The sequence below is a fragment of the Gymnogyps californianus genome, chromosome 1, assembly GCF_018139145.2.
Source record: "Gymnogyps californianus isolate 813 chromosome 1, ASM1813914v2, whole genome shotgun sequence".
NCBI classification, from domain to species: domain Eukaryota; kingdom Metazoa; phylum Chordata; class Aves; order Accipitriformes; family Cathartidae; genus Gymnogyps; species Gymnogyps californianus.
In genome coordinates, this window is record NC_059471.1 from 131,910,865 (window position 1) to 131,932,443 (window position 21,579).

At 42.3% G+C, this 21,579-nt stretch overlaps 1 protein-coding gene across 2 annotated transcripts in view; it reads left to right on the forward strand.

Moving 5' to 3' along the window:
- The first annotated feature begins 296 nt into the window (after positions 1-296).
- Positions 297-21,579, forward strand: part of CASR (calcium sensing receptor) — a 41,298-nt gene continuing 20,015 nt past the window's right edge. For both annotated transcript variants that reach the window (XM_050893917.1, XM_050893925.1), the window contains exons 1-3: positions 297-481; positions 9,003-9,309; positions 12,243-13,124. In XM_050893917.1, the coding sequence (XP_050749874.1) occupies positions 297-481; positions 9,003-9,309; positions 12,243-13,124 (1,374 nt within the window). The remainder of the gene's footprint in view (positions 482-9,002; positions 9,310-12,242; positions 13,125-21,579) is intronic.

The following is a 21,579-nucleotide window of genomic DNA, read 5'->3' on the forward strand; positions in this document are numbered from 1 at the left end:
GAGCTGGGATCACTTTTCATGTCTATCTTTTACAGTTCTCAAAGATGGGCTCTCCGTAATGCTTTGGTTATGAAGAAAGAAGGACCTCTGAGTTGTTGTTTTGCAATGGAGAAGACAGAGGGAGAAACACCAGCACTGTGGCTCCCACCTTGTTGCTTATCTCCGTGCAGACATGTGTCCCAAATCCTCTCTGTGGTGTATTAAGGAAAGGAAGAGCTTAGACATTACGACATCTGCTTTCTTACATCATCTTTTCCAATTTTGCTTCCTATAACCCCCTGGTGAAAAGAGGAACAATGACTTTATATAGCTGCTGCTTGATTCTTTTGCTATTTACCTGGAACACTGCTGCCTATGGGCCAAACCAACGGGCACAGAAGAAGGGAGACATTATTCTCGGAGGATTGTTCCCCATTCATTTTGGAGTGGCTGCTAAAGACCAGGATCTAAAATCAAGACCAGAATCAGTGGAGTGTATAAGGTAAGCCACAAAAAGGGAAAATAAAAAGTTTTGGTGGGGAAGTCTTGACCTTTCTCGACTTCAGGTGACATGCTATACATTGTGTAAATATGGTCTGTGATCTGATGCTTGTAGAGGCGATGGGAAGGTATGGTGTAAATAATAGAAAAAACAAATGTGTAAAGACAGGAAGTGCATATGTTAAACAGTAACATAAATAATATTTGGACAGTGAAAGAGAGCAGTCTTTGTATTACCCAAAGCTGCCAAAACATTAATATACTGATCTATCTGGCCATTCACAGTGGACATTTGAATAGTGTCTGAAAATTAGCTTTCCTAGCAGAAGGATGGAAAATAACCCGTAGTGCCCTTAAGTTCATTTCATTACAGTCATGCATAGCAAAATAGCTTAGAAATCAAATTTTGGGTTTTTTTCCAGTTCTGCCTCTCATCTTCTAAGACTTTACAAACTGTTTAGTTGCCTGAACAAGTGAATAGGTGAAAGTGTGATAGGTCACTGCTTTTGAAAAATCCCACTGAACACATAGATGTCTCTTTAGGACCTTTACAAAGTCCCAGTCTTGAAGTCCTTACCCAGGCTTTCCTCACCCAAAGTCCTTTTCTTCTGTGTAAACAGTGCATGTAGGTTTTGTCTTAAGTCTTTGGCAGTTAACCCTGGAGGGAGAAATGCACATGAAAACAAATTCTCTTATTATTGAAGTGTAGCCATTTTTATGATGAGACATGAGGAATTTTTACCTTACAACCCTGCACATAATACACATAACAAGTGGAAAGTGTGACAGAAACTGATTGCAACTGAAATGTCATATAAACAAAATATAAGAAATTGATGTGGAATTTTGTCATGACCATGCATGGGAAAACACTTCAGTGTTATGGGACTTCTTCTGTAATCACATGTGAAAATTTGTGTATCTGGAATTATTTGGACCTCTCATCCTAAACTGGGGATCTAGTACAGTTTTGTTGCAGATGGCAATGAAGAATGGCTGACAGCATTCCTGCTACGCTTACAGATTTCAGGTGCAGTTTCCCACTGAGACACTGAGCAAGCCACATCCATCTAGGTTATGAGATCATCCCCAGATGCTCTCATAGGGAGCATGTAGAAAGAAGTGTAATTAAGCAGGGGTTCTTTTGGCTTCTTCTGTGTGTGCACAAGAAAGTCATGAACTAAATGTATGTGGAATGTCTACTTCATGGAGCAAGAAGCTCTGCCAGATTTTCAGCACTGTTTTCTCTCCCAGATGCAGCATTTTAAAAGTGGAATGCTGAAAAGCGATGGAGCTTTTCAGCTCCGTTGTCTTCTTCACCTGCTCCAGGTGGCAGGCAGGACAGTCCAGATATTTGCAAACTGAACATAGCTTTCATTTCTGTCAGCACTGGGTCAGCCTCGGTGACTGTCTTGACATGGTCACATTATTAGAACGGATCACAGGAGAATGTTCCCCCACGAGTACTACAATTGTGTGGTTGCCAAAAGATTTGTTAATGAGGTAGCGCTGCCAACAACAGGCAAATCCTGAAAAGCCAGACCAGCTGTTTTAAGGTCACAATGGGAGATCCTTCTGGGTGGCATTTGGTCTGCTAAAGGGCATCCTCCACCTGAAATTTGCCTGGGTAAAATCTGTGTTCCTCTTACCCCTGCACCAAGAAGCTGCAGGTGCAAAAGAGAGGAGTTGACTGAAGAGGCAGGCATTTGTGGCACTTTGCTGCACTCCTTCAAGGAACTGGATAAATTGTGAGTTGATAGCATAATGCAAATGGAGAGAGAATACTTAATGAAGGTCAGAGATCTAGCTGCAGAGGTAGTAGCAACTACAATAGGAACAAGGGGATGATTGGACCAGGGATGACTGGAAGTTCCTTCATTGCACATGTCTTTACCAGAAAATGTCCATTTCCAGGAAAGGTTTAATTCAAAAGAGATTGGGTTGAGAAGACTTTTTGAGACTGGTCGTCAGATTTTAATGATGAAGATAATTAATCCACAGGACAGTTTATGTGTATTCCTTGTTATTGCTACATGTTAAATTGAGAGCAGATATTTTTCCTGAAATAATTTTCTATTTTAAGCAGTATTTAAGTCAGAAAATTCCTCTGGCTGGACTTGTACAGAGATCTCCTCAACACAACCATAGTAGTCCTTTTTGGTTTTGGACTCCGTGATTAGGTAGTAGCCTGTGGCAGGGTTATGCGTGCTGACTCTAAGAGCCCAATACATTCTTCAAGTCATGAGCTAGAGTCTTTCATATCACATTTGAGTTTCCTCGGTTCTGGGCAATTGGCTAGTCTGGAATGATCGGACTCATATTTTCGGGGGCGGGGGGGAGATAGGCTCCAGTTTCTTCCCAAAGTAAAATCTCCCCAATCTTGTAGTGTCAAAAACTTTTGTAGGGTGGGAAATCTGCTAGAGAAGCATAAGTGTGGCTGCACCTGGTCAAACCAAAGGTGTTCCATACCTTTGACTGCCCTTGTTGCCCTTTTCTGAGCCTTTTCCAGCGCTGCTGTATCTTTTCAAAGCTGAGGCTAATCAGTTTTATACCTGTCCCCTTTTTAGATGGCTGTGTACAGCTCTTAATCTCTTTATTACGTAGGAAAATATGTCTCATATCACATAAGAAAATTAGACCCAGGTCACTCTAGGAGTATGGGCATCCTTTCTCTTTCCTCATACTCTCCTCCATTAGGCAGCAGCAGCAGCAAGTCATCAGACCATACGAAAAGCTCTTTGCTTTGAAACCAAGAAAAGACCTAAGGGTCCTACTGAAACCCTGTGGGTGGTTTGCCCCGGTCTCTTCTGGAGTTCAGTATCAAACAATTTAAGATAATGTGGCTTTCCTTTCTTTTGAGGACTGTTCAACCTGATCTGTGCTGTTTGGATGTTTTCCCACACATTTAGCTGTGTTCAGTGCCATACCTATGCTCCCAAACAGGGCTTCTCAAAATGGGTAGGACAGTTTTCTCTCCACTTTTTCAGTTTTCACACTCTTCATGCTCTTGTGGCACACCACCTTTCTCCCCAGCTCAGCATACATACTGGCCTGAACCTACTGTGCATACCTTGCACATGGTTATTTGGAAAACTATATACATAACTCAGCAGCGAAAGGAAAAGGGAACAGTAACAATCTGTTCTCTGTTCTTTTTGTGCTGTTTCTACTGAAAAAAATCTTCATGCTTTAAGCACTGAGTTGTAGAGTCCAAAGTGAAAACTTACTCATGGTTTTGCCACACCAAATGTCAGATAGGAGTACAGAAAGTGAGAGCAATTTTGTTTCCTGTTTATTGTTTAAACAATCAAGTATCCTGCATTTGATATAAATACACCTTCTGTCTTTCTGTGCCTCAGCTGCTGTTGCAGCAACTTTCCTTATAACATTTGCTGATGCATATATCTGATGTGTGCGGTGGAGGCAGAGGTTGAGCACAGCCCAAGCAATCCCTGACCCCCATTCCCTGTCAGCACCCACAGAGGCCTATTCATAACCTGATTTCTTTGTCCTTTCTTGATTTCAGGTAGATTAGCAGTAGTGGTGGTGGTATCATTAGTATTATTGTTAGCATTATTGCACAGATGGGCCATACCCGTGTAGTCCTCTTACTGTACTGAACTGTTTGCAGTGAGGATATATCTTTACTGAGCTGAGATACAGTGTTGCCAATATGGTGTCACTAGGTCATAATTTTTAATGCATATTTCCTGTATTCTGATCAGTAATCTAGCCAAGGTCCCACACTGTGACACATAGCTTTCAGGCTGTGAAACTGTGGTGAGACATCGTCCCCGTGTCATAGTGCAGGACTTCACAGAGCATGGCTCCAGGACACTTTAGCTCACTGAGTCTGTCTGTCCATCTGAGAGAACAGAGAATTTTAATTCTACCCCTTGTGGATGTATTTGCTAATCCCACTGCAGAACTGAATGCATAACATGATATTTAGAATTTCGTCCCTAAGACCAAATTATTTCCTTTTCCTTTCTCTTCCACCCACCTTCTGAATTTTAATTTTTTAATGTTTAATTTTCTTTGGTCTGCACAATTCCCTTTACCCATAGTCCTAGCTTGTAAGAGTGGTAAGCAGCTCATTATACCTACTGACTGCAGGAATCCAACAAACGACTGAAGGTCTCCCCTTTGCATAGCTTAGTAATAGCAGTGGTAGTAGCAGCAATAACATGTAATTAATGTACTGGAAATCTAGAGAGGACAGAGAAATTAGTATGTGCATACAACCACTAGAGAAAGAGGAGTGCTGGCATGAGCCGAGAGGCACACGCAGGCTTTGCCACCATTCTTGAATAAAAGTACCTGTTGGATATGGGAGGGTAAGTGAAAGCTGTATTGAGAGCTTTCACATTACTTTCTCCTTCTCTTCCTCCATATTCTATTGCTTTTAGTTTAGTGCCTTGCAAACGTTGATAAATAAAGGTCATGAATTCAAATGAGGCTGTGAGTTATTCCTTTATGGACATCAACAGGGATCAGGACTAATTTCACTGCTGGATCCAGACAGTAAGAGCTGTTCAAACCAAACCAGACAAACAAACAAGCAAACAAACAGGGGATGGAGCTACGGGGAGCTTAAACCATGCAGTGAGCGTGTGTCCCTTAATTTACATACCCTTGCTTTGTAACATTGACTGAGACCATCCTGAGCGCCCCTTGACAGACCCATTTGTACCAACTAGAAAGAAACCTGCGGGAATCAGTGAGATCTTGCGAGTTTACTATCTAGCAAACTGGGCTGCTGCAAAGCTAATCTGTCCCCTGCAGACGTGACAATTAAAATGAGGATTTGTGGAGGAATTGTTTCCGATTTCTCTTTCCCTGTTTGTGCTCCTGCCTGGGAATAGAAAGATCAGTGGATTGCATACTCTGACAGGTGGGAGAACAGGCATCAGAAGGGAAACCTTTAAAGAACTGAGTGTAAATAAAAATTCCTATCTACACCTTTGGGCGCTGAATTGTTTACATTAAACTCTCATTTAGAGCTTAATGGCCACTTTTCATAGCACCACATCTCAGAAATGTTAAAATACAAGACTATGCCAACATACCTGTAAAGTAATATGGCAGAAAATAAGTTTTGGAGGCTGCTTATTTTCCGCCAAGAAAATATCAGTGGCTATTTAAAGATTCTGGAAATCTAATCAAAAGTTTGCTTCTGTTACCAAATCCTTTGCAGTTTCTTCATGGAAATTACTGGTCAAATTTCTGCATGGTTGACAGAGCATTCCAGTGACTAGACATATTAGTCACAGCAGCAGCATAGCACAGGAGGTCAGCTGGATCGGTATAACCTGCTGCCAGGTTCAAAGGCTGCTCTTACCCATCACTCATGTACACACCAAGCCAAGAGGAACCTATCTGCAGCCCCTTGCTGGGGTCTTACAGTACAATGGAAGAGAATTTATCCGCATAATTTCCATTCACAGGGATTGAAGGAATCATGGACTCTTGCTTCATTTAGACCAGTTTAGTAGCACTGCCTTCATCTGACCATATTCATGTTACAGTACTGATACAATGCTGTATCAGTTAACAAAATGAGACCTTGTCTGAAGCTCTATCAGGTATTAGAGAAGACAGAGCGAGGTGTGTTTGTCTCCATCCCATCTGATCCTTTTCGCCGGATCTGCTGATGCTGCTATCAGCAGAGGTGCAGCTGAAGAGAACTGCAGGTCTCCTGCCCAGGCTAGTTTGAGGTAAATTATCAAAAGCATTTCAAAGACATTTTGGAGTCTAGCTCCCAGAAAACACCCCCTACCCTCCTTTCCCCTCCAAAATAAAACCAATCCAAACTGAAGTACCGGAAGTACAGGCCTTATGTTGTAAATAAACATTCATCAGGAGCATATGTCAGAAAGGAAAATAAAAGCAACTGTGTATCATGGGCCTTAGTCTGCATTTACTGAATTAAATGGCAAATATTTTCTTGGAAGTCAAAGGGGAAGACAGTCCAGTTCTCACAGCTTTTGAAGATACTACCTGAAGATCCCTCCTTGTGGGATTTAAAAAAAATTAAGCCACATTGCTGTCAAGCAGGCAAAATAATTTTGTGTCATACTCCACCTGTATAATTTAATGTGAGCAGGCTTACATTGACTTTACACATACTCGAATGTGTGATGCTTTTCACAGTAGTATAGTGGTACCTTTGAACTTCCCAGCTTCTCAGCAGTCTGCCCTTTAAATATAGAAAATGCTTTCAGATTTTTCTCTTTTACATGAGGAGCCTGAATATAGTTCCTTGCTTCAAATCCTATTTTCATTTTAATTAAAAATACCTGTAAACACATTTAGCTTTTTAAAAAGAAGTGTCACAAACCCCCTCCTTGCTGCCATTCATCCCAGTGTGCATTACTGACCACGTGAGGCAACGTGGTGTGCCCGGCATGTCTTTTTTCTGTACACAACACTCACTGCGTCGTTCACTCTGAGACTTGCCCTTTTATTTCAGAGCTCTCCCATTGCATCTTGCTCCTTAATGGTTTGGAACTAGAGCAACAAATAATCTACATGACCAAATTACTTCTAATGGTAACCCACACTCCCGTGTTCTAAAGGGTGTCCATTTTCTAAAGAGTGATCTTAAAAAAGCGAGCTGTCCCTTTAGTCATAAGTTATAACTAAGGATTTTTATTGGCCTCAAACTTTTTGACTTGAAGAGATCTGTACTGAAACCATGCTGTCTGGTCTTTGAGGTACAACCTCATAGCAGAACCTCGTTTGGAAGTTGACCAAAGATGTTTGGAGCAGGTGAAATCAAGTTGAATAAATGAAGTTTTTAAGACTTAAAAGATAAACCTTAGATGTGCTATCTTTAGAAATTCTGATCCCAGATGAATCAGATAAAACTCCTGGAATGGAAGTAATGTGGCTATGTTCCTTCAGCTTTGAAGAAATCAGACATAGCTAACATCAACTTTGGAAGCAATTCATTTAATCTAGAAATTAAAAAAATGTTCAGGTCATATATCTCAGAGATTGAAAGTTTGTGATTTCACAAAGCTTATCTTTAGAAAACTTCACGTTGGTAATGGAAACATCTCTCAAAGTATTTCAAAATGGCACTCATGTGAAACCTAAAATTTACCATTTCATACAGAATCTGTTCTTGGGCAGGCTGTTTCCCCAGGCTCTTCCAGTTCTGGGGCCCATCAGTTTTCCCAATGGATCTCAAGCATAACAGCTTTGACACTTTCCTGTTTTCAGCTGCAACTCAACACAAAACTGCAAACTAACTGCTATCCTGACCCATAGTGCATTACAAGGAAGGGCAGGTTTCAGTTCATGAAAGATTCTGCCATTCCAGCTGAATTACCCTAAAACACGGCAGCTTCACAGGCACACAAGTGGTTGCTTGTGCAACTTTACGGGAGAAAACACAGTAAGTAAAACTTGAGAATAACATATATCAAAGCTACTTTCTTTCTGCTGCTTTCCACAAAGAAGCTTCTCTCTTTTTTGGATAAGTAGTCACTCACCCTGCATCAGCTTCTTTCACTGCCAGCCCATGCGATGCTCTAAACAGGGACTCCCAGGTCCTGCAGCACACTTGCCACCACTCCCCAGCTCTGGGTTAGTTCCATGCACAGCTGAGAGTCAGAAAACTCAGCTTCTCCATTTTAGAGAACAAAGGAGGGTTCAAAAAACGCAGTTTCAATTTCACAGGCCAGCTCTGATGGCATCTTCTGAGCTCGTGTCTAAAGCAAATGTATGAGAGCACTGTAATAATGACAAAAGTTATTCCTTCAATGAAAGCACTGAAGTATCTAATTAACAAGTTAGCAAGTTACGCTAGGATTTACATTTATAGCATGTCTCTGTTCTCTGATATAAACAGGTTGACTGTGCTCTCTCTCACAATGTGAAGTGTGTGATGCGAGGCCAAATTTCCCTGAGCAGAGCTCCCAGGCACCTGTGCATCCAGCAGCATGCCAGTGCTGTGCCTCAGCTTGCTCTGCCTGCCTAAAGCCATGAGGAGCTGATACACCTAGTATCCCTGAGCCCAAGTCCCTGGCAGCATCGCACTCAGCACAGGCTTAGCAGACACTGCCATCTGCATTCAGAAACATGTCAGAGGAGCCTGGAAGGAAACCTGGTAGGTGTAGCTTTGTGTCAGAGCACTTGCTCAGGAATCATGAGATCCCGGTTTAGGGTCCTGAGCAGCAGGGACAGGCCAGAGCCAACACTCCAGGCATGCTCTCTTTCAACTTTCCCAGACTTTAGGGGACTTAGAACTAAGTTCATCTCATCCTCACGACCGCTGAAGTGAGCTCCCAAACTGAAGAGTTGAAAACCAGAACAAAACCTTGTAGCATATGCACGCCTCTTCTGTAACCACTGAAGACAAAAGCAAAAGTTTCCAAATTTAGTAGGATGCAAGAAATAGCATAAGTTGCTTTTGCCTTTTGTATCTGGAATTCTTCACTCTGTCTCAGTCCTGGTCTCCTCTCCTCTGTTTCTCTCCTTCTCACTCTATTTTATTTTTATTTTTACTCCCCCAGGTATAATTTCCGAGGCTTCCGCTGGCTCCAGGCTATGATCTTTGCCATAGAAGAAATAAACAGTAGCCCAACTCTCCTTCCCAACATGACCCTGGGATACAGGATATTTGACACTTGCAATACAGTCTCTAAAGCCCTGGAGGCCACACTGAGTTTTGTGGCTCAGAACAAGATAGACTCCTTGAACCTGGACGAATTCTGCAACTGCTCAGAACATATCCCTTCCACCATTGCAGTCGTGGGGGCAACTGGCTCTGGCATCTCTACCGCTGTGGCCAATCTGCTGGGACTCTTTTACATACCTCAGGTATGCTTTCACCTCTCTTGTTTACGTTACAGAAGTGGCCTGCCTCTCTGCTCTGCAGAGAATAAACAAAGATTGTTTAATCTTTGCCACTTCCAATAGAACCTTAAGGAGAGAAACAATAAAAAATGTGGGGTTTTTCTTACAGTAGAAATATGTCCTGCTAGCAATTTGCAATCCCCAAACACAAAGGTTACCAAGCAGCGAATAACAACATTCAGCCAACAGCAACTTAGTCTAGGAGGACTAGAGTCCTCTAGAGTGGTTTAGTCTGTGAACATGGGTATTTTAGGTCAGCCATTGGCCTTGACGGGTTAGTTGTGATGTTACTTCACCATGGTCACTGTCTAGTCATGCCCAACTCCCACAGAGCCCACTTAAGGCAGAGCTCAGTCATTGCCAGCTATTCTTAGGTCTCTCAGCATCTCTGATCGTTCAGGTACGTGATCTGTAAAGTTATTGCTTGTGCCGATCAGGTGCTATGAAGGTTTCTTCTGGGCTGACCTGCCTTTCTTTGGTCCTAGAGCCTCCAAGACAGGGTTTGTGAAAGCATGTGGATATGCCCTTCCTTGTCCTGGGTTCATCTGTGTGGTGGTGTAGTTGTGCCAGCTCCTGTGTCACAGCATCCTTCTTGCTGTCTGCTGACTCTACTGGGGCCAGTGCTGGCATCCATGGTTCCATCCTTTTGTTTAACAAGCTTGTTGCTCTGCCAAGACCCTAAGCAAAGTATGAGGCTGGCATATTATAGCTTAATGTTGTTGCTCTTGATTTTAGATTTCCACACTGAAGACAACTTTGGAAAAAGTGCTTGGCCTTATCCATTTATGTGTTGCCTTGTATAGCCTAACATTTCCAGTTCCTCTTCTAAAATGAATACAGGTGCCAGAGCTTACAAGAGTCCTTGTAACAAGATTGTGTCACACTGCACTCTCAGTCTGTCCTGAGAGGATATATCTTTACTTCAGCCAGGGCTCCAATTCCCATCTGCACCACAAATAAAGAAGAAAGATTCTTGACTGCCTGGTGCACACTAATATAACTTATCTATTTAATGTTATCAGTCTGACTCTCTTGCAGGAGTCTGAAAAAACGGACATTTGGTCTCTGAGCAGGGCAAGAATGGTTCAAGCTAAGACCAATATGTGCTATCTAGGTATTGCCCAGAGTAGCACTGGAAGGTGGCGTGTAATAAACACCATGATGGCATTTTAAGGGTTATTGCTGATTTACACATCACATTACCAGGTGAACAAGGGCAGCCGAGAAGGGTTGGTGGGTTGGGCTGAACATAAGAGATGTTTGCAGTTCTCAGACTTTCCCTTTCAACAGGGAATGGTGTTTGTGCTATGAGGCAGTAGTCTTATCTAGAGGTTGCAGAAACAGGTAGATGTCAGGAGGTTCAGTTCTGGAACGAAATCTCAGCCAGGTGGTTGAAGTATGACAACTGAAAGCAGGCTTTTAAACTGGGAGTTGTTGGGCAGCATTAGAATATGCGTTATCGCTGCCATTTATAGCAAGGCCATTAGCAAATCCATGCTTAATAGACCCTGCATATCAGTACAAGTTGGAGGTATATTTTACAATTAATGCAAGGCTCATTACTCATTCCATTGACATAGAAACTGAAAATGTTATGACTTCTGTTCTGTTTCTCAGTATCTCACCTCAGTGTACCCTTACAGCACATGCGGCAGTGGGGTACCTTGCAGGAGTGGGGTACCTTGCCTGTACGTCCTGGCAATAGGTTGTAGGAGATAAGAATAGCACTGGGCAGGAGCCTGTCCAGGGGAGAGTATAGCTCTGTGAAAGGAGGATTTGCTCCTGTGGCCCTTGAAACTGCACTAGAAGACCTCCTTTTCTTTCTTCTTGCAGAAACATTAAATGCCAGAGTTTAAGGAGGAGATAAGGTTTTCTGTAAATTTCCACTTGGTACAAAACGAACTGTTTATAGAAGACTTTTTCAAATGAGAGTCAGTTCTAAAGAGTTCAGATATCAATCTCAAAATGCAAAGATAAGTGAGTTTTAAAAGTTCTCCAGATCTTTAAACTATTCTTTTCTGGGTTTTATGGTTTTCTTCCTACTTGTGGAAAATCCAAATTATACCTTAAGAGCATATGGCACTTGTTCTGATTAGGAAAAAAAAATATTTCTTGATAGCTTTAGAAAAGGAAATAAAATCTCATTTTAACTGTAAAACACAGTGGCTCATGGAGCATGGAATGCCTACTGGCTTCTTTGCTGATTCTGGCCAGGAATCAGGAAATACTGCTAAGGTAGTATTGACCAACATTACCATCACATTCTTCTTTCTTCAACTGGCAGGGATTGTATATAACATGCTTATGGTGCCTGATGGAGCCTGTTTAAGGATGGGGACAGAGGTGAGAGGCAAGGGGAGACAGGCAGAGTAGGTTCGGGATGGCAATACCAGCCTGCTGTCTCATGTCTGGTTCAGGACAGAGGAAGCCGGCATTTCGTCTGAATTATGTGTATTACCCTTGTTGTCTGAATTATGTGCATTGCCCTCGTTTATCTAAAAGATACATTCTTCTTGTTTCTGGATTTGGCAGGAAGTGCAGCGAGGTGCGTGTAGGCCACCCATGGCTCACCCCTTTGCCATTCCTCCAAGCTACTGTCAGTGTCTCTCCCCCTCAGATCCTTGACCTTACAGGTGGACATGAGCTTGCTCCAGCCTCTTGGGTCCGAGCAGCGGCTCCTGTATGTGTGCCTCTGTAAGACAGTCAGAGCTACAAGAACATACAGACTCTTAGAGTGGATCATGTGCAACCACAGGCTAAGAGTACGTGGCTGTCAGCTCTCTCTTCATCCCATCCGAGGTTACGCAGGTTGACAGTGTTGCTAGATAAATGTAGGCAATTTATTCCCAGGCAATTCACTTCATGGTGTGTTTTGCTTGTTTACTGTGCTCTCACAGGTCAGCTATGCCTCATCCAGTCGTCTCTTGAGCAATAAGAACCAGTTCAAGTCCTTCCTCCGCACAATCCCCAATGATGAGCATCAGGCCACAGCAATGGCAGACATCATCGAGTACTTTCGCTGGAACTGGGTGGGAACAATTGCAGCCGACGATGACTATGGCCGGCCAGGGATTGAAAAGTTTCGGGAGGAGGCGGAGGAGAGAGATATCTGCATTGATTTTAGCGAGCTCATCTCCCAGTACTCGGACGAAGAGGAGATCCAGCAGGTGGTGGAGGTCATCCAGAACTCCACAGCAAGGGTGATTGTTGTTTTCTCCAGTGGCCCAGACCTGGAGCCTCTCATCAAAGAGATCGTCAGGCGAAACATCACCGGCAAGATTTGGCTGGCGAGCGAGGCCTGGGCCAGCTCTTCCCTGATAGCCATGCCGGAGTTCTTCCGTGTCATCGGCAGCACCATCGGGTTTGCACTGAAGGCAGGACAGATCCCAGGCTTTCGTGAGTTCCTGCAGAAGGTGCATCCCAAGAAGTCCACCAACAACGGCTTTGCCAAGGAGTTTTGGGAGGAAACGTTTAACTGCTATCTCCCCGATGGGTCCAAAAATTCTCCAGCTTCAACTTCCTTCCACAAGGGCCATGAAGAGGGACTGGGAGCTGGAAATGGAACAACTGCCTTCCGACCTCCGTGCACAGGGGATGAGAACATCACCAGTGTGGAGACACCATACATGGACTACACGCACTTGCGGATATCCTATAATGTGTATTTGGCAGTATATTCTATTGCCCATGCCTTGCAGGATATATATACCTGTACCCCTGGGAAAGGACTCTTCACTAATGGATCCTGTGCGGACATTAAGAAGGTTGAGGCATGGCAGGTAAGTCCTTCATTTGTGTGCCTGTGCAATATACTTGCAGAAAAAAGACAAGATGTCCTGGATGCCTTTTAGGGTGCCTTTCGTAATCCTGGGTCTCAGACAGTGTAAGGCTCCTGGGACATAGCATATCACTGTGTGTGAGTTAGGTGCACGCTCCCACCCCACAGGGAATGTAAGGTAAGTTGTGTTAGGTTTGCCTGCAGTGAAAGGGGCTTAAACTAAGTTAAATTTTCTTCCATTCGCTATGGGCCAAAAGTGCACACACAGACAATTACCACAGCCTGGCTGACGCAAGGTAACTTGATCATATATTGAGCCCTTACATAAACAAGAGGGCCTGGAGAGAGCACATAAACAAGGAAAACAGTTTTTAGAGTTCATTTTCTTTGGCAAGCTCTACGTCTTTTGCAATCCCACAGCAATTTTCCATACAGGCTGTATTTTTTCCCCACAGTTTTAAGCTTGTATAGGATCAAACTAAAGCAGGTTGAGTAATGAAGGAAAATAACATGTGGCTATTGGGCAAATAATAGATAGCTGCTTTGATTTGGCAGTGATATTTGTGAACTGATAAAATTATACTAGTGACTTAGTCACATTTACCCATTCATTCAATGCGTTCTGCCCACCGGCACATGGATGGTATTCTAGCATTCTGTCTTCTGATCCTTTATGAATACTCTATACCTTACCATATGTTTGATTGTGCTATCTGATGTGATATTTAGTATGTGTTTTTAATATCTACTGCATTCTTAAATAACAGAATTAGCTTGTAAGGCTATCAAATGAAGATATGCCAAATATGTAGCAAATCCTCTTTGCCCCGTTCTGGTCATCACAGAAAACTTGGGCCCAAACATGCCTGAAATCAGAACAACACGGGTGAATATAAGGAGAATCACATCCCTGTTTGCATGTGTAATTTCCTCTATTTGGGATAGTCTAACCAAAATAAAGGCTATCCATGCCTTGGTACAGTACAAACTTTGCAGATGTTGGGTCAGCATTCGCACGTGGGAACTGCAGTTTGGTTCCTGTCTAGTCTCAGTCAACTCAAACACATCAGTCAGATCAAAGTAAAAGGTTTTGTCTTGGCATTTATGGGAAACCTGCATTGCTCTAGGTACCTGATTTGGGTTTACGAAAACACTTTACTCAGAGTTGATGAGTGCAGGGTTTGACCCTGGTTTAGGGAAATCCTGCGATTCCTGGCTCTCTCTGAAGTTTCTGTCTTTCAAATCTATTCTGCTTTTCAGGAGTGTACTGGCAGAAGTGGGCAAGTCACAGACAGATTTAGCTTTCACTGTGTTGGTAAAAATGATCCAGAATAAATATGTTTTTAATTTGTTCCCTTATGCCATGTCAACTTGGAAAGTAAAGCAGGATATTCATACCGTAGCTAAGTAAAATAATGTGGTGTTTGTTGAGGATTCCACAATTGGGAAGAATGTCCTCGTATTTCTGTGTTGTTTGTCTGGTGCTGAAGGATGGCTATATCAAAATGTAAAGCATCCTGCTGATCTAGGCTTTTGGGTATGCATACTTGCCTTAAAGGAGAGAATCAGCATCAAGAAAGAGTATGTGGGGGATAACACGACTGAGCAGGAATAGCGGGTGCTACAAAGGAACAGGCTATACTTGAAATGACCACCATTACGTGGTGTTGGCTGTTAAGCATATTTGGTATTTGTGCATTTTTTCACTTCATTTCAAAATCAAACACAGGAATAGCAGGTAAATGCCAAATTTGTGTGCACACCTACTTCATATCAGGCATTGCGGCTCATTACCCTTGGGAAGCTTTCCTCAGCCCTGGGGGTAATGAGTTCACCTCACAAACGTGCATGCTCCAGCATCTCCAGAGGGTGGTTTTCTGACAACCAGACAGAAGAAAATCTTTCTACTACAGTCAATGTCATTTGCAGCAGTACTTCTGCCGGTGGTCAGTGCCTGCTCCCTCTTCTCACTGTCAGCTCAAGGGTTTCTTAAACAACCCGAGAGAGCAAAGGACGGTGTTAGGAAGCCTCCACGCCTGAGACTGGAGGCAGCAGCTGCTAATAGTGTCTGCAATCACTGCCCAGGTGGTGTGTGGGACAGATAGATAAGGCGAACCTGGTGAACTCATGGCTCCATTAGCCTGAGCTCCTGTCCAGAGCAGCCCTTGCCAGCGGGGTCAGTGGCTGGGGAGGATAAGTGGTGCGTTCCACAATTTAGTTATATACCATTTAATTTTGTTGCCTTTCAATGGCGTTATCCCATTAACACATATGAGTTATTATTTATTTGTTGTCTGCTAATTGTTACTTTATGTATTCATAATATAAACCTTTTCGAGGAACTTTTTTATATAATTTGTGGAGGGTGCTTGTGTGGGTCTGTATATAAAGATAACATTTTTACCTCAGTGATCAGTTCATTTGAACTGGACAGCAGGAAGACTAGCACAGAATTACTGTGAGTTGGTTAAATTTGGTGCAGTTCTCCTATTAAGAATTTACCATCTAAAGTTAAAGAAAGCTCTAAGTATGTTTCAGCATGGAGAGCACAGGATTTTTCTGTCTCCCAAGCTGAAATATCAAATACTAACAACTTTCTTCTCTACTTATTTATAGCTACTTGTTTAAGAAGCTGCTTACTCATTTTCTCCACCTGAGTCGGTGGTCTGTGACAGACCCTGTCCATAAACCCAGTCTTGCTTCCTTTTGTTTTACCAACACCTCTGAAGCTGGCTGTGGGCATCCCCACTACAGATGGGACTGGTCAGCCCGAGCTCGCAGGCTGCCGCAGCACATGCGGAGATGCGGGCGCAGGCAGAGCTGGTCAGCAGGCAGGGCAGCTTCCAAGCAGGAGCTGTGCCACTCACTCCAGGCGCGGAGCTGCCTGCGGGGTTCAGAGTCCTCTATCTGAAAATGGGAAAACTGGCACTTCTGTACGCTACAGAAAATTACAGACTTTAATAGGATGTCTGTGCTGCCCTTATTCTGAGCAATGTATATGCCTGCAGCTGTCATGTTTTAAGAACCTACCCTGCTGAAAGCAGAAGATAATCCAGGTGCACACCTTTGCAAGATGCCTGCAAAGAGCAGATAGTATTCTCTGCACGTGCCATTGTTGTGTCCTGCAGAATATTGATCAAGATCAGATTAATTACTTCTTTTTGCAGTACTTTGTTCAGGTAACAAAAAGGTGCAAGGCAATCCAGAACAAAATGTATAAGCAATTTCTGTCACATTTGGAAAAGGCAAAATTTTACACAAAGCACTAAGGATTAAAGTGCATGACTGCAAGTAGTACAACAGAAAGAATCCTCTTAAAGGACTCTGTCACCTCTGATTATCAGATGCCCATTCTCTTCTGCTGGTGGGCTGTGATTTTTTTAGGAGACTATATTGAGTAGGGCTAATTCTGTGTGTTGCTCTGGTTCACAGACTGGCCTTCGCCAAATACAGGCTCTCCCATAAGCTACAGAATAGCAGTGGGTAGGTATGGCAAGAGGTGGGACATGGGCTCAGGACTCCTGTACTGATGCTGCCTCTTTGTCAAAATTCCCTGCATCTTTGGCCTGCTTCTCCATAACAGCTCAAACAGTCTGCTTTTGAAGCCCTTTTTTCTTAATGTCTTCCTTGATAAGATTTCCCAGGTCCCTCAAGTTCCTTCATTTTCTTGGTCTCTGCTCACGTGGCTATTCCCATGGTCACTTCTAACAGCAAGTCCATCTATTCTTTTTTCAATTCCCCTCTGAGCAAAGATTTATAACCCTTTGGGGCATTTACAGGAGCCTCTCTGGTGTCTCTCTCTCATTTCAAACAGTGGGTGGTCCTGCAAAATATAAGGGGAAAAATAGTAGGGGATCCTAATCTGTCCTTCAGAGCAAATTTTTACTACTTCATATTCTTTCTGTGTGAAAAGAGGAAAAACCTGTCTTTTCTTCAGACATAGTTCACTCTGTGTTTCTGCCCATTCATTTGGCTTCTTGGTGATTGCCAACAAGCAGCTGATGGGCTTCTCTTTCTGTCTCACAGTAAAAGCATTGCGATTAAATGGGGAAGATAGGCTCCTGTGGATTTGAGAAGGCAAAGGTGCGCAGTCACAGGGTCACAGAGCAGAGCATCCTTAGGTGGACTGCCAGACGATTTGCAGGTTGTGGTTACACTGGAGGCTGTGAACTTTGGCAGGTTCATGACTGAAAAATGAGATAGCTTTTCTAGGCACCAAGGCAAAGCATGCTGCACAGGCTGAAAAATGTGCTGTCCTAATGATTTGCTGCTTAAAGACACGCTCATGTAAATTATTCTATGCCTAGAAATCTGACTGACCTCAGACTTAGTGAAAAGCTGCCATATGCTGTTCCACAAAATAAAAGCAAATATAAATTGGCTTCACCTAGCAACACCTGAAGTCTTTTATTACACCTGTGTACCTCCCAGCCAACAGTTCCTTCCTCTGTGCTGGTGATACGCATTATGAAGAGGTAAAAATGGATTGGTGCCTTCTCCAGCTTTACATTTAGCTATGGCTGGCTGGCTGGAAATTGATTCTGCAAGGCTTTAAAGAAGTGAATGATGCCTTAGATGACATACATCTCTCCAGACCTTTCAGCCTAATGGCTTATCTAATCAATTTTGTGTCTGTTGAACTATATAGGCCTGTCTGAACAATTAAAATGGTGTATGGAAAACAGCTGCTTTGTGGTATAGAGAATGAAACAGTATCTGAACAGGTACTAACTGAGGCTGGTGTGAAAATTCGGAAGGAACTGCAATGAAGACAGAGGAAGCTGCTGAATATCAGGGAACTGCAAAACCTCACCTAGTCTGCATTACAAAGGCACTGGAGATATATTTGTTCTGAACAGAAAGCAAGCATTTCACCAGTGTGCCTTTGTTGTGGGAGACCGAATTGAGAGGCAGACAACTTGAGCCACACATAGAAATGTGTGGGTCAATACAGCTATTTCCCCACAAGGGCAATAACAGATGATCACTTATTCATCAGTTTGGAGATAACAACTTGCCGTCAGCTGAGAACATCACTTGTGAGCTCTTCAACTAAGCAGACAATAAATGGAGTATTATTCAGATGTCTCTGCAACTAAAAGGAGAAAGACTTAACTGGACATTACTAAAGGGGGGTCAGGCCTGTAACGTCATCAGTAGAAAATGTGCAGGGGAACCATCACCCCGACAGGGTTGCTAGAAGAAGAGTGAATGAACTGCATGCAGCAAATACATGACCTCTGTGTCATGAAGTAAGGAGTTGTAGTTATTAATTACTTAGTAGAGAATGGCTGAGATCCTTCTGGCTCGGGATGATAGTACACACTGCCTGATGACAAAAAACTGAGTATTCCTGCCCACCCCCAAATGTGTGAATTTCTCATAAAAGTCATTTTTATATAGTCACTTATACGCTGCATTACAACAAAAGCTGTATTTGAAAAGAAGAGTTTTCTAATATTTATGAAGCCTATTTGTACCTTTTTCACTTGGAGAAAAGAAGTCAGTTTTGCAGCCTATATTGGACCTGGGAATTTTAGGGAAGGCTCCATGAGATGCTCATATAATGTCTCTGTCTGTAGCAACCTCAGATAATAATTATCGCTTGAATTACCAAGACGCCAGTATCTTTTACTAAGACACAGGACGTCTTTGTTACACAAAAGGATGTAAAGTTTCTTCTAGGACTGACCTTTCCTGATGCTACTCACAAGTGGAGCTGGTGACAAAGGGCACCTTGAGAGCCCCCTAAAGGCACTCAGAAAGTGAGGTGAGGAAACAAGTGGATTTATCAAAAATTCAGTTTCATGTTATAATAATTCCTCTGACTTGGCTGATTTCCATTTATCCCACGGTAGGTTGAAGCTAACTTCAAAGGCATGATAATCATAGCATAGTTTATTATTTCTTTTCTGTCTGGGTGGTCAGCCATCTTCACAGATGCTTTACTAACCAGCCACATAGTTTTATCCCCAAAGTGAACTTTCATGCACTATGAAGGACTGGTGTTGCTCCACACAGTGGATGAAGTTTGGAGGAAGGAGAACAAATTAACTTTTATGGCATATAAAGGACCCTTTTGCCTTGTAGAATTAAAAGAGTGATCTCCCCAGTGGACCAGAAGCAATACTTTGCTCAGAAAGGACTTTTACCTGTGTCTCTAGGAGGAATTACATGAAGGTTATTTAGGAACTGTAGAAATCAAAGCCTTGACATGAGATTTCTTTGTTGGCCAAGACTTATATTGATAAAGGAAATGGAAAAAAAACAGTTTTAAGCTAGTAGCCAAGTGGAACATGTGCCCAAACACAGTAACAGTGAATCCACTGGGACTTTAGTTGACCATTGGTGGGACCTATGACTGTGCTTGCAACAGATGCCCATTCTAAATGTCCAAAACGGTTGCAGAGTTCAGTCAACTTAGTGTGACTATAGGAAACTTTAGGACTTTTTTTTTTTTTTAATGGATAGTAGTTGTTGAATAGATTATAAATAACCATTGTTTGACGAATGACCATTGTTTTGTTAAAAGAAATGACACCAAGTATGTAGTCTCAGGTGGTTCTCATTCTAACAGAGAGAGGCAGCTTACTCAAGCATTGAAGTAATTCATCCTATAGTTCCAAATAGGGAAGAATTTACGTTCAAAAGCTATGACTTCCTCCTGGCCTAGAGAAAGGCACAGTTCTTCAAACCAATATCAGCAGTGTTCTGTGCAGGATGCAGTTGCAGACCTTGTTGGGACTTTGAAGGGACTGATCCATAAAGGGCTGTTAGAAGAAAGCGACAGCAAATGGGCGTAGAGAGACACATACACAGATTCGTCCTCTGCACAGCTAGGTAGAGACAGCATTAAACACCTCCCAGAAAAGACATTTCAATCAGGTTTTGATTATGCAAGACATTATATGTGAATTATGCTACTTGAAAACACTGAGCTTGTAGGATAACTATTGGCTCTATTATTAGCTTTAATAATTGGACAATTGATTATGTATCATTTAGTATTAAATTTAGACTTAAATTATTAAAAAGAGCCCTATCTTAAGCTTTTAGATACTTCGCCATAACAGTTATTGTGCAGTATGACAACCTCCCAAGAGCATTAAAACATCGTTTACTCAGTTAGGACTTCTGCCAGTAGATCCTTCACCATTACTACACACAGCACCCTGGGCCATTGTACCCAATGGATTTCTCCGTATTTGTTACAAGTGAAAAACAAAGCAATTATGGCATTAAGTCTAGACTAAGTGGCCATGATGGTTCTTTCATATCGTGGCTGTAGGTAAAGACAGCAGCATACAGAGTACAGTACAAAATACCATCTAACAGCACTGACAATTAGCTCTCACTGTACCTGTACCATTGCCTTTTTCTGTCCAGAGACCATCTCTCTCCACAAAACCTTAATAGGAACCTAAAAAATGTTCAAATGGAGTCACTTTCCAAATGATCATGCAGTTTAAAATCCTTTGTATAATAAACTATGTAAATTTATGCCACGTTCAGGAAAGTAATCTTGATCCAGCTAAGGGATGCTTCACATTGGAAGCCTAGGTATTTCACTTCTGAAGGGCTGTGTTTGCCAGTCAAACTTGTGTTTAGCAAGATTTATTTTCCCCAAAGGCATCCTGACTAGTAGACCTTTTTTTTATTAGTATGATCCATGGCAGTTCACATCTCTTGTCACAGATCGTGTCTTATTTCTAGTTGGGATTTAACTGACCTTTAGTTTCATTGGTCCTTACTTAGCTTTGCTCTATTAGATTTAAAAGTGCAGATGAAGTACTTATCATTTTTCTCCATATGGTATTTATGCACATTGATCAAATTATTCTTCGATCTTATCTTGATAATTTAAACAGAGTGGGGTTTTAGTCATAAGATATGTTTTCTGCTTTATTTCTGTACCTTGTCCATTTACTCATCCTTCTTTTTGGCATGTATTCAGTATTGCTTTAACAGCCTCAGCACAGCCAGACAGTGAAAAAAAATCCCACATTTACATACTCCTATTACTTCCTCATTTATACGTGCACAAGTTACATTAGCCTTCCTTGCTACAGCATGCAATGGAAAGGTCGCATTAAGTTGCCAGTAATACTTTGCAGGATGTGGTACCCTTTCTGTGCCTGTGGCTTGAATTTCTTATGCCTTGATGCATAAGTCTGAATTTCACTGTATTAAACACAGATGTTTGGGAGTGATCTGGGGGAAATGCTTTGTCTTGATTATTATTTACCATTATCTTGATCCATGCATTTTCTGCAAATTTTCCCAGCAGCGCTTTTGTATTTGCTGCCAGAGTATTGATGAACATACTGGGTAACAGTGAGTTGTTTACTGAGGCTGGAGGACTTCCCCATGAACTGATGATCTGTCTCTGTTGATATCTTTTTACAAATCTGTTGGGCAATTCTTGATCCATGAATGGATGCTTTACATTAAATGTA